Source organism: Thunnus maccoyii, chromosome 1 (genome assembly GCF_910596095.1).
Source record: "Thunnus maccoyii chromosome 1, fThuMac1.1, whole genome shotgun sequence".
Classification (NCBI taxonomy): Eukaryota; Metazoa; Chordata; class Actinopteri; order Scombriformes; family Scombridae; genus Thunnus; species Thunnus maccoyii.
Window position 1 is genome coordinate 30,946,564 of NC_056533.1, and position 13,284 is coordinate 30,959,847.

Here is a 13,284-nt window from a genome sequence, read left to right on the forward strand (position 1 = left end):
TCTAATTTAGGTTGAATATAATCCGTTATTTTTTATCTGAAGATGAAAATATATATGTTTTCATAAAACCTGGGGGATCACCGACATCATCTTTTGTAATACACGGGTAGGTACGGCATTGACTTGAGCTCCATTGAGGTCACACTTTGCTGGGAATCTTCAGTTCCTGTCATTGACATATTTACTGATAAGGATACTGGCCGACCCAGACTCCTGATTCCCATCACCTGGATTGGCTGGGTGCATTTCTATTTTGGTAATCAGCTCAAGCTTACAATCCAATTACATGGAGGTCACTGTGGGGTTCTCTAGATGGGGACTTGCCTTTAAATGACCTGCAGAGAAAAGGATGCTCTTTGCCAGACTTGTGCACATTTAATACAAGTTAGTTTTTTTTATCCAGCCTGTGTTTGTGCCACAGTTGCTGTTTAATCTGCCAACACCTAAAACTCAAAGGCAGCATTGTGTCCGAGGGATACAGAATACAGATGGACTTTGTAACCACTAGTCTTTTACTGTTTTACTACTGATCTACTGTTCTGATCTTAATAATACACATACTGTCAACCAACTGATCATGGGGCTAAACAGGTAATTAAAAATATATTACTATGCATGTGTTTTCATATTCTCATATTTTACTACCAGGGAGTATTTTAGCTTTAATAAGAAGTGAAGATGGAGTCTGATGGGATACTTTGTACAGATTAAAACAAAAAAAGTATCATTTAAAAAGGTCCAGCTTGATTTGGAAATGCTGAGTACTGGTTCATTCTGTTCTGAGTAGGACGGTAACTAACTACTTTAATTTAATTGTAATAAAAATCAGTCCTTTAGTGTGTAAACAAACACAAACATTCTCATACATACATTTTATAGACAAAAAATTAAATAGAAAATAAACAAAACCACCTTTTTACACTTCCTATCTGGTGTATTGTTTTGTTTTTTGTGTTGGGTGTTGGCCCAACCCCGCTGCTCCTCGATATTCCTGACTGTTCGAACAGTCAGCGTGTGTTTTGATACACAGGGCCAGAACTATGCAGGAGATGTTCATAGTTAGGATTTTAGATGTGTTAAAATCTCCCCTGTGAGTAAACCAGATCATTAATGCATTTTTGCAGAATAATTTTATGTATTGTTATAGCATGTTTTACAATGATAGTGGGATATTTATTATTGTAACTGCATACTCAATTAAAAATCAATTTTATTATAGTGGATTTTTTTTATTATCACAGTAATAGCAAGCACAACAAATACAAATTTATCATGGTGGAATGTGGAAAAGTCAGTGCCATTTCCTAAAATGTGTTTTAAAATGGGATTAAAAAAAAGTGATTTATCGGTCACTGAAGTAGCAACGTTTTAATGCTTTTTGAATATTTTCGTCTTACTTAAGTAATTATTGAGATAATATCTCACACCGAGATAATTCTGGCCAAGATAATCATACTGTGAAATGTTAGTGTTTGTCGACACATGGCTGCTGTAATTTGGGGACATATGTCATTCATGCTTGAGCTGAGAAATCATTTTTAATCGCTGTAATTCAAACTATAATTACCTGTTTCTGCATTCTGTGACATACAGGACTTGAAACATGTTATTCATCCCATGCTGTTATTTTTGCTGTAGAAAAAAAAAAAAAGAAGTATGTTCCTGCATTTCTGGTGCTAGACAGTGCACAGTGGTATTTTGGCATTTTTAAAAGGTAAAAGGAACTCACAGTAGGAGTCACTTGAAGTATTTCCTCTTGTGCCTTTTTTTTTTTTTTTTCTACCTTTCCTTTGCACCCCCTCTGGATCAACACCTCTGATTATGTCTCTCACATATACACAGGAAGCAAAAATGGCTAGATAAGTCCTGCGTTCTGGTTTCTGCTTGAACAGAATCAGTGTCAGAACTAGAGACGCCACTGTGAGCAAATTTTCTGGTTAATAAACTAGTGACAACAACCGTGTTACTAGTTACATCGGACATTTTACAAGATGAGACGACCGTCGATGACGCTCATCCGTAGAGTGCTACCTTTGATCTTTAACGTTAGATTTTTAGATCTTCCCCTTACTTAAGAGTTTAGAGTTAGTGACAGCAGGCTTCAGGCTACTGCTGGCGGGTCATCCTCCATTTACAGCCGGTCTGCGGCGCACACAGACGCAGGGACGAGCCGGAGGACGACTGCCGCTTAGAACCAGAACCAGAGTAACCCTCCATCCGGAGAGAGACGCACCAAGAGCAGGCTGAGCAGGCAGAGAGCGGGAGAGTTTCTGCCGAAAACGAGCACCAAGACGCGGGTAGACATGACAGCAGCTGCTCGCTAACAGCTAGCGTTACGTTTGTTTACAGCAGAGAGCAGGAGGGAGGACAGACCTACTTTTTGCTACGACTCTGCTGCTGCTGCAGGCGGTCATGGAGCAGACACTTTCAGTTTATAATTGTTACGTCTGTAGTGTATTGATAACACGCGTAATACTTAACAAATTAGAGTTTTTTGATTTAATGAACGTGGGCGCTGATATGCGAAAATGAACTAAAAGGGTTTTATTTCTATTTAAAAAAAAGCAAAACGACGGTATGGGCGTGTTTCACCGGTAACATTGACTACCTCAGCAAGCCTAGTCAGAACCTTGTTTATAGACAGATCCCATACTCTTAATTGTTTTATGCACAGATGGTGTTCCTCACAGTGCTGAAAACTACATAAAGCCATGTCTGATTGAGTTGTGTCCCACAGCTAATGGACCAGAATTTTCTTTCCGTTGTCGTCTTCTGCACTCTCAAGGCAGACTCACCCTTATGTGGCCTCTGTGATAGATAGCTGAATGAAACTGGATCTGTGAAAAAAGGACAGGCACTCTGGGAGTTGCACAGCCTGCATGCCTTTCTCTCAACGGGGCACTCACTGGGACATTTCCTCAGTGGGGCTTTTTCAAAAGGGCTTGCGCTGCAGTTCCAGCTAAGGGCAGTACAGTAGGTCAACTGCCGATAGAGTTACAACCTCTCTTTTGTGGAGGTGTTGGACAAATTAGACCTCACAACTGTTTACCCAGTCAAACAGGGACAGCTGTATCTCTCTCCACCCTCCAAAAAACCTGCCACTGACTGTTGTTCCTTTTTCGGGAGCCATCTGTGAGGAATAAGAAAGCTCGGCGATGAAACGATTGTTCAACAGTATCACCTCTGTCACTGCTGGGATTGATATGAACCGTCCCCTTAACTGTATCTACATGAGCTCTTCATTATGTGACTCAGCTGCCATTTTGTGCTGTTGTTCTAATGAGAGTAATGGTAGATGAAGTGCAAAATGACTGCTTTTCTGTCAGTCAGTCAGTGTAGGAACAATCCAGCCTCAAAAAAACTAGAAGATCAGTGTCTCTTCTGGAACAGTTGAAGATGTCTTATTTTACTTTTTTTTTTTTTAAGGAAAATAAAACCGCACTTGTTAATGCAAACCTCTGGTGTGCACTGTCATAACTTGACAAATGGAGAATATGTAGAATATTTCTCTGAGCTTTTTCCTTTCCACTAAGATTCAATTGTAATGTCAACAGTAATGAAGCAGAAAATGTGCTCATATCCTCATACAATCTCTTCGGATGCTGTCATAGTTATTGGAGAAGCTTCAGGGTTTGACGTGATAGGATGAGCCATAGTTACACAGGCTAATAGTCTAAGGATATGGAGTGAATTAGAGTGTAATAATTTTGGAATTTGTTGTTTTAAATGCTATTTAGAGGAGCTCGATATCATAACGATTATGAAATGTTTTCATGCTGCTCGTGTATTTTGCAAATTTCCAATTAATTATCTTTACTGTAAGAAATAAGTGGCACAAGATAGTAGTAGAAATATATTTTTTTTGTTGAAATAATTTGTTCAGTAGCTTGTGGATGCATTTTCAATAGGACAATTTATTATCTAGAGGTCTTTTAAAGATAATGCATTGTTGAAAGAGCAATCTATGAGGTCAACTAACCACAGCCTGAATATCGATTTATCAGCAAAAATCTGAAATTCTAGCAAGAAAAATATTTCAGATATCCACCAGAAAATGTATTTATTGCTTGTGCTGCAAAATAAAACAAACACACCATGGCTTCTAATCTGTAGTAAGACCATACATTCATAGATCTTTCCAGGGCTCCGCTGGGGACTGTTTGGCTATATTATGTCGGTCGGGTGTCTGCAGCACAAAGAGAATCATCAGAATTCATGCCTGTTTGAGGCAATATTGATCTCATTTTACCTTTGCAGCTACTCCAGAGTCTTCTGTGCTCAGGCTTCTTTACCCTTTCAAAAATCTTTATCACAAAGGGAGAGGAGAACTACAGATGAGAGTGTTAATTATTTATTTACATGCAGTGAGCTCACGGGTGGGGGGGGGGACCGCAAGCAACAGGATAATCAGAAAATTCACTCTTTCGGTATATGTTTATTTTAGCGCTATGTTTAACACCATCAACACCAGTTTATTTACACTTAAATTGAGCCACTGGTCTAAAAGGGCCACCAGTTTTGAATTAAAACATCCAGAAAGTGTAATGAACAGATAGGACTACTAAGAACTTAATCTAGTAATTCAAGTATTTCATGTAGAATACTATGAAATGAAACAGTTGCAGAAATATGGGAGTCATTCGGATTGTGTCATTCGTAGCCTACGGTGCACAATAAACTATGGCTCGAACAGTTGTTTTCTTCTTCTCCGTCATTCATCAACAAATTTTAACCAACATTTTTCCTCGCAGGAGATGTTTACCATTCCAAAGGCTTGTTATTGATTGAAAAAAAAAAAAAAAAAAAGCTAATTGGTGGGTTGCTGAAGGCAATTATTTAAAAGCAGTGGTGATAGTAATACATCTGACAATGCAAACCACATTTTCATTCACAGGAAAACCCAGTGTACTTTACATTTAAAAAAAATCTCTGCATAGTTTCGATATAGAGTGGAGCTGAAAATCATTTTAAAGGTGTAAAGACATTTTTTTGGCAGCCACTCACTCACACTTAACACACAAACGACACACAAGTTGATGCTGTCACATTTTTCCTTTTCCTCTCCGCAATCACTCAGTCAAAACATTTTTGTTTACACTTGAAAGATTTGCAAATATTTAGATAAAACATAAGCAAGTCTTCTAAACCCTTGCTATCCTGCAAAACATGTTTGATCTCAATTGAGAAAATTGATTTTTTTTTTTTTTTTTTTTTTTCAAGGGACCAGCTGACTAGCACAATATTTTTCTGTATCCATGTTGATCTGCAGTATGTCAAAAATTAGCCGTAATTGGGATCTGCACTGGAATGTTGTATTTATTTTCCGAAAGATATGAAACACGGTGACCTTTAGGCTACATTGTGAAAGCAAATACAACGAACCGGTGTTCTCCTGACACATACACTGCTTCATTCATGTTTTAAGCTCCTCTGTTAATGCTAGATTACCATTGTGCTCTTGAGTTGAAAAGGCACGGCTCCATAAACCATGTGGGGGTGTGTGAGGCCAGCTACTCCTTATTTATCAGCAGTGACACTATCAGCAGTGCCTTGTGAAAAGAGAGCCAGTCATTCAGAACAGTGGGGCCACCTTGGCTGTCAAAGCAGGATTTAGGCTACATTTCCCATGGTTGCCATGACGACTGTGGGAAGTGATTATGAAGAGAGGGTTTCAGAGCAGTGCTGTCACACCAGTGGGTATTACCATAGTGGTTTGCGCAGTGATCATCAGAGAATTACTGGCTCATGATCAAATGTTTTTTTGTGTGTGTTTTTTTTTTTTTTTTTTGGTTTTGTTTTGTACCCAATGAAATGTTCTGTTCTGTGATGGCAGAGCCTTAGTACTATTATTTTTATGTCTGAATTATCGGATTATTATAACTCTTGTCTCCTCTCTTTCTAGGGCAAAATGTGGTTAAATGGGACAGGAACGTGTAGACCGTGAGGATTCTCTAACCCTTGCCCCTGAGTCCCAACCGTCTGAGAGGGTGTCGGACCTCACTGAGGCAATCCTGGGCCGTTGGCACTAAAATGTCCCTAAGTGGTGGCACTGCAGGCGGGAAAGGTGTGGACTCTAATGCGGTGGACACTTATGATAGCGGGGATGAATGGGATATCGGTGTTGGAAATCTGATTATTGACCTTGACGCTGACTTAGAGAAGGACAAACTTGAGATGTCTGGCACCAAGGACGGCATGGCGGCACCACCCAGTGCAGTGGCAGCATTGCCTGACAACATCAGGTTTGTTAGTCCAGTGTCTGGCTCTCAAGGCAAGGAAAGCAAATCCAAATACAAGCGCAGTAAGAACTCTAAAGACAATAGTAGCAAAGCTTCAACTGGAGATGGGGGCAAAAAAGAAACTGCAGGACGGACTCAAGGGGAGCCAACAGGCACAGCAGTGAGTGCAGGAGCTGCTGGCAACAATTCCACTTCTGGGAAGAACATGGAAAAAGGAGGCAAAGCCTCCAGAGGTGTTCTGAGTGGTAAAAAAGATAAAGAAGGGGCTAGTGGGAAAAATAAGAAGGACAAAACAGATGGAGCCCCAGCCGTGGCAATAGCTGCTGTGGAGAAGGATGTTGTGTCTCAAGCCCAAGTTGCTTTGGGGAATAGTCGTAATACGTCCTTTGAGAACACACAATCAACAGACTTGGCAGAAGCCAATCAAATGGGGAATATTGCACTTGAACCTGTTGGGATAGTACCAGCATTGACCACAAAAACTGAACCAGAGGAGGTAGAAAATGGTAATAATGAATGCAAGACGTTAAAGAAGGTGAAAAACGAAAAGGTAAGTTCTTCTTTCTTTTGATGCTGCATGGATCTGTTTGGTGTTGTCACATGTTATTATTTCAGTGATTAGTCTTATTGATTCCAGGTTTTGTAGGGATATGTGCAACTGATAATTGGCAGGTTTATGTAGCAACATATTTTTATTCTTTTGTGCTAAAAAAATAAAACATTACAGTTTACTTTTGTAAGGTTACTCTTGACAATCGATACTTAAAATGTTTTCTAAAGTAATTTTCAGCTTTAAATACACATTAGACACGTATATCAAAAAAGTAAATTATTGCTCTCTAATAACAAATGTACTCACAATTTTCTGTTTCTAAAGTTGTACTCTGTTATGCTAGCTTGCCTAGTCTGGGAATATGACATCTCTAATTTAAATGATTGTTTTGAACGAGCCCAGTTGTTGAAATGCAATAGTAATACTTACATCCATTTCTGGAAGCCAGCAACAGTTAGCGACTGTGGAGTTGCATTTGTCTGTGACAAGTATCTTTTGAAACAATACTGGCTTTCATCAAATTAATTATCACGGTATGAATGAATACAATAGGACACAATAGGACGCAGCCCTGTAGGGTACTTGAAATTGTACTTTGTGACGGCCTGTAGCTTACAGCAGGCTGTGAGATGCACTCCATTTTCTGAGGCTGTCTGACACTGTCTGACATGTGATGCATAAAAAGACCTACTGCTGTTTTCTCTTTTATTACCACATGGTGAATAAGGGTACCCTTGACGAATATGATGCTGAGACCAGCTACAGGAAATGGCCCACACAGTGGTGCTGTTTTTTTTTTTTCCTCTTCATGACTGTAGAGGCTCGATTCATACTCAGAGAATCCATATGTGTCTTTTTGTGTTTTAAAAATATCTTATGCCACGTTAGGAATGTATACTCGCCAACATAAAAAATTCAGTTAACCAAGGAAGCTTCATGTACTGAGCCAGGAAAAATTAAGTACTAATGTCAAACAAGAGTCTAATAGATAATGTCAGCCATATGCATCTCATCACGCCTGCAAAAGATAAATAAATGTCACATCATGTTCCACTTTTTTTTTTTTTTTCTTCACATAATTTCAACGCTGACATTGTCGTACAAGAACAATATAAAGATCCGTGTAGCTTTTCACCCCCACTTATCTTGTTCACTCATGGAGTTGATCTATCACTGTGTCTATTGTATGCCTCATAGCAGCCTTTTCATGCTCTCGCAGTATAAAAGACAGCAGTGCAGGGAGGTGCTGAGGACTGTTTTTGTCTGTCATCGTGTTCCATTCTTAATCCCACAAGCCCCAGCAATGCCTGGTGGAGCAGTGTGTGTGGGGGAGGGAGCTGGTGCAAAGCACGCCTTCGTCGTTTTTCCTGCTGCTCTGAAAGTGGCATGGGGGATGGGCTGCGAGGAAGAAGCCTGTTTGATTCCTTAAATCCAGGACACCCAGTCATGAACACAAACGGTAGAGTCTCCTTGGACTGAACTGCTACAAAAGGAAATTTCAGGAAAGTCTTTGTAATCATAATGTATTTAGACTGAAAAGGCTTCCGAGGGAGAAGCGCATGAATCCGTTGACAACACTGAATAAAGGAGAAGGGTCACAGCTTTCAAACAGCTCGCTGGTGAAATGTAGCCTTGAAGACATTATGAAAAAAGGGATGCGATTACAATACTGCACACATCAATTTTACCTATTTTAGATTGGTAACTCCAGTGAATGAATGTGTTTTTAAAAATGGGTGCATTTTATCAAAACAACAAACAAAAAAAGCTAAATATATACAGTTACACAGTCATTTTTGTACATCAGTTTGCCAACACATAATGAAGAAGGGCTTAGCAAGGTCAAGTACACCAAACGCTAAAGACAGATCCAACCCAGTGTGAGGTTAATAATACATACTCGTACACATTTGAAAGACCACAGCCTTATAATTTCAAGACTGATAATTGTCAAAAAAAAAAAAAAACTGGTAAAAAGGGCAAGGATGAGTAAAAATGAGACAGGCAAGAAACTGAGTTGAGATATTAGAAGAACCTTAAGGATGTATTAAGAGAACTGGATATGTTCAAAGATGAAGCCCATTAATTCCAATGAAAATCACTCACCAAAAAATGCTCCTCAGGCTTTCTTCATGTTTGGGCCCATGGAGCATGTGCAGTAGAGTCCTTCTCCGGCTGAACCGTCTGACTCCCCCTGCACACAAGAAATGAAACCAAAATAATATGCTGATAGGGCTATTGTGATTAAATAAAGAGTAATTTTATATATTATGTTAAATGTATTCATTAATTTACAGCTGTATTACAGCATATGGAATTACAAGTCACATGACATGCAATTCCAACTGTGGCCACTACACAAAAGCTTAAGTTTTGTTCCCGGGGGCATGGGAGACCCCACTTGCTTGGTATGAGTAACAAGCATTGGCTAACACTACCTACTTTTTTTTTTAAATGTACATACATACTGTTTTTCACATGCCCTCGGTGCTGCAACCGCTCGCTCTGTAACAGATATTCCCACTGGTACCGTGAACTAAGGTTTTTAAGCCTTGTGGATTGCACCGCATCAGTTTTCTACAGTCATGTCTGCAACATCTCATCCTGAGCTCCTAACATCACACCACTCAAAAAAAAAAAACATGATCCCCCTCCTGCCTGGAATGTGCACGATAATGTTTCCTGTCACAGATTTAGCAGTAAACTGGACAAACTGTGACATTGATACTGAATTGAATGAGAAAAGACTTGTGAAAAATGACTACTGTCCGAACTCACTCCTCCTTTTCACTGTACAATGTGCTGTGGCAGGATGAAGGAGTCTCAGCCCCGTATGTGATGTCACTGGCGATGATGGGAGAAAAACATCTTTTTGGGGCGTGTGGTTCTCTGTAAGCCCTGTAAAAATTCTCTGTATATTTAGACCTTGTGCATCGTAAAATATATACTTACTTTCTTTTAAAATCTAGTAAACTCCAAACCCAAAAGTGTAAATTCAGTAAGTAATTTTTTTGGCCAAGGATGAGCCAGAAACGATAACCACATCACATCAGGTAGTATAGATCTTTTTTTACAACTATCTATACCGGTTCTTATTTTTTTTATTGCTATAGATTGTTTTCATGTTGTGAATACTTAAATGATATCATAAAAACACATAATTTAAGAAAACAGTTCCTGCTGGGAAGTACATTTGGAAATCTGTCAGACTCATTACAACATGACCGTTAATTTAAAATACTTAGCTGTCCTGAGTCCAGCGTAATCCTGACATTAATCAGTATGTGTCTCACTTGCAATCTTGTTCTCCATGGTCGAGGTGTAATAGCGTGGCTACATTGTCTGTGTCCTAAGTTAAAGCTCCCCAAAGAATTGGCTCTCGGATGCTGAATAAATCATCTCTACTTCCTTCGTACAAGTGCTAACCACCTCTGAGTGTGTCTCACTCTCCCACCTCTCATTATACAAATCTAGAGGAGCAAGGCATTCATCAGCTGCCTCGATGTGGCACTGGCCTTGATAAATGGAGCGGCTCTCATGGAAAATTACATTGGCAATGTTACTTTGAAAAAGGAGGAGAGAGAAAGGAAAGGCTGCACTTTAATGAAAGAGCACAGCCGCCGCTCTGCATTGCTGCTGATGTCCAGCTCGGGGAGTGGAGGGATCTCTAGCTTGAGTTCTTTCTCTTTTGCCTGCGAACCGACTGACTGTTATTGTGTTACAGCGAGTTCCTTTTAAGTAGTGCCAGGGCTTTTAGAGGCTCGGGAATAGAAAAGAGGACTGACTTAATTTTAAGAAGGAGAGCAAATCACATCAAGAAGCTCACTGCTAAGTGAGGCTGTTAGCTTACCTGTCCATCTTCTAGTAAAGCTAATTTAGTAGTAATAGACAGAGTTGTTGTATTAACAAAACGATTAAACACAGCAGGACTAAAACATCTCATTTCTCTAAAACCCTTCCACTTATTAAACATGTGCTGAACTGCTTGTATGCTTGTTCCAAATATGCAAAACCTAAATCTAAGGATTTTTTTCTGCAGTTTATCAATATACTGTATGTCACAATATCACAAGTGTATTCAAATTAAACACAAAAGAATCAAATTCACTTGAATGAACTCAGTTTGATAGTTTATTATTACAGCCTGCTTGGAATAATTGATTTGAGTAACAGAATTTTATCAAACAATAACTCGACATAATCTTATCATCTATGTGCGATTTTGCAGAAAGTTGGTAAATTATGATATTGACTTATCTCTCTTATTCATAGCTTTTGTGATTCCAGTGTGTTGCCTTCGCCTGTTTGAAGCGTTCACCCTCAGGGAGTCCCTCACTACTACAGGAAGAAAACATTTGACACTAATTGTTTTCCACATCTGCCATTAGCCTCTGTCTTCACAATAATGTGAAATGCTTTGAGCTTGTAGGCAAAACAAAAACATCCGACTACAAAAAGTTTTTAAAAAAAAAAAAAAGAAAATGTTGACTATTTATTGCTTTTTAATGAGTGAGCAGCTGTTAGAGTGGATATAAAAATGTGATTATAGTAAGGGTGTTTTCACACCTGCGCTTTTTAATCTGGTTAAATGGAACTCTGGTTGGTTTTTTTTCCTTCGTTGTGATTCGTTTTGGCAGGTGTGAACACAGTAATCGAACTCGGGTGCAGACTAAAACAACCGCACCGAGACCCTTTAGAGGAGGTGGTCTCGGTCATGAACACTGGAGCAGTTCATTTGTGGTGGGAACATGACCGACCTCGATCCGATCCGACTACTAGTCATACTCTTCAAGCTTCCGTAGCCAGGTGAGCTTTGCATAGTGGGATGCGGATTAGTGAATTTAACAGTTGCTAGCAACTAGCAATCAAAGTCAAACCTGGACTAGTGCAACATGGTACATTGTATTTGACCAATGGACCTCCTTCAGGACCTTCTTCCTGTGTTAATGTTCTTGCTCCTGCCCCAGACACATCTGACCAATGAGTGAAGTGAACGTTCTCACATGCTAGTGCTGCATTTCGGCTCGCTTGGATTCTTCTCCGTGTGAAAAGAAACTGATCCAAGAGGAAAACGCACCCGGTTCACCAACTCGTAACTGATTCAGACCAGAGCAAACAAACTAAAGGTGTGAAAACACCCTAATATTAACATTGGTTGGGCCACATATATTTATATTACATGTTAACATGTTAACATCCATGTCCCGGGGCTTTTTCAGATGCATACCAAGCATGCCACACATTTTCAAGGTTTACAGTGTCCTATCCCTCACTGACATGCCAGTGCAAATCAAAACAGCTTGTAGAATCAGTGTAATCACATGATGGGCAAAAAATAAACTACAGCAAATGCAGATTTTCAAATGTCACATTTACCCGCAATTATACAACGATCAAGTGATTGCATACAGCAGAGGGGAAAACATTTTCTCTAAGGTTGTTTGTTATGCAATATTTTAACCTTCAGACCTATCACATTCATAACTAGCACTTTTATATGTTACAGTTTTCCTAAATATACTAATTGGTAAATATGTAGATGTGATCAGATGAACACAACCTTGCAGGAGGATATTTTTAAATATTCCCATCTTTACTTACACACAGCTTCAAAGATTTGTGGGCTATCTCTCGGTACAAACCCAAAATGTTGGCAGATTTAAAGAGTTTCAATGTTTTTAGTGTCCAACTTTTAATCCGAGGCACGTTTAGTGACAGAGAAGAAAATGCCACAGTTGTTATTGCCAAATATCCTTTTTTACACCTGGTTTACAGATTACCTGCAGTATTTTTCTACAGTATAGGATCTTGCGAGATCAAACCACAATATATGAGTCAAAACAAAGTATTAGAAGTTTTATATTTTGCAAACGTCCTTGTAGTGATTTTAGTAGTTTATAATCATGACTGCATTGCATATAGTCCACCATTTGTGCACCAAAATTTCAAAAAGTTGAAGTCAAAATCAAACAAAAATGCACAAAACTCATATTCAAGCATCCTTATAGCATAGGCAGCCATTGTACCAGATTCATCAGCCCCTCAAAGCAGACCAGGGATTCAGATATCAAATTAAAAAGGAAAATGTTACACTCCACAAAGTTTATGGTCTTGTTGCACAGGAAATCCTTGTCGAGAGGCACCACAGGCTTTTGTGTGGAATTATTTAATAGTGGAAGCAGGTCTTTCCAGCCATAAACACACTGCCTGTAGTCACCTTGACCTTAGTAAATGTTTAGCTTGATTTGTGTCCTCTCTTCGCTTCCTGGAGGCTTTTGGGATTTATTATCACTTTTGATATTGAGTATAAGCTTGCTTTTACCACAAGTGCAATCTTTAATAATGAAAACTTAAGAGTTGTGGTTGATGTAGTGAAAGGATCAAATTCCCCATTGAGAGCTTTATTGGCAATTTTTCATCAAATCTTTTGATGTGTTTCAGTTTCCCTCCCCCAAAGGCTCATTAACGGGCAGTTTCCTTTTTACTTTCCAA

At 39.2% G+C, this 13,284-nt stretch overlaps 1 protein-coding gene across 2 annotated transcripts in view; it reads left to right on the forward strand.

Annotated features, from left to right (window-relative positions):
• LOC121895035 (zinc finger protein 609-like) overlaps window positions 1-13,284 on the forward strand; it is a 79,523-nt gene that overhangs the window by 21,264 nt on the left and 44,975 nt on the right. For both annotated transcript variants that reach the window (XM_042407835.1, XM_042407844.1), the window contains exon 2: window positions 5,903-6,789. In XM_042407835.1, coding sequence (XP_042263769.1) covers window positions 6,031-6,789 — 759 coding nt within the window. In that variant the 5' untranslated portion in view covers window positions 5,903-6,030. The remainder of the gene's footprint in view (window positions 1-5,902; window positions 6,790-13,284) is intronic.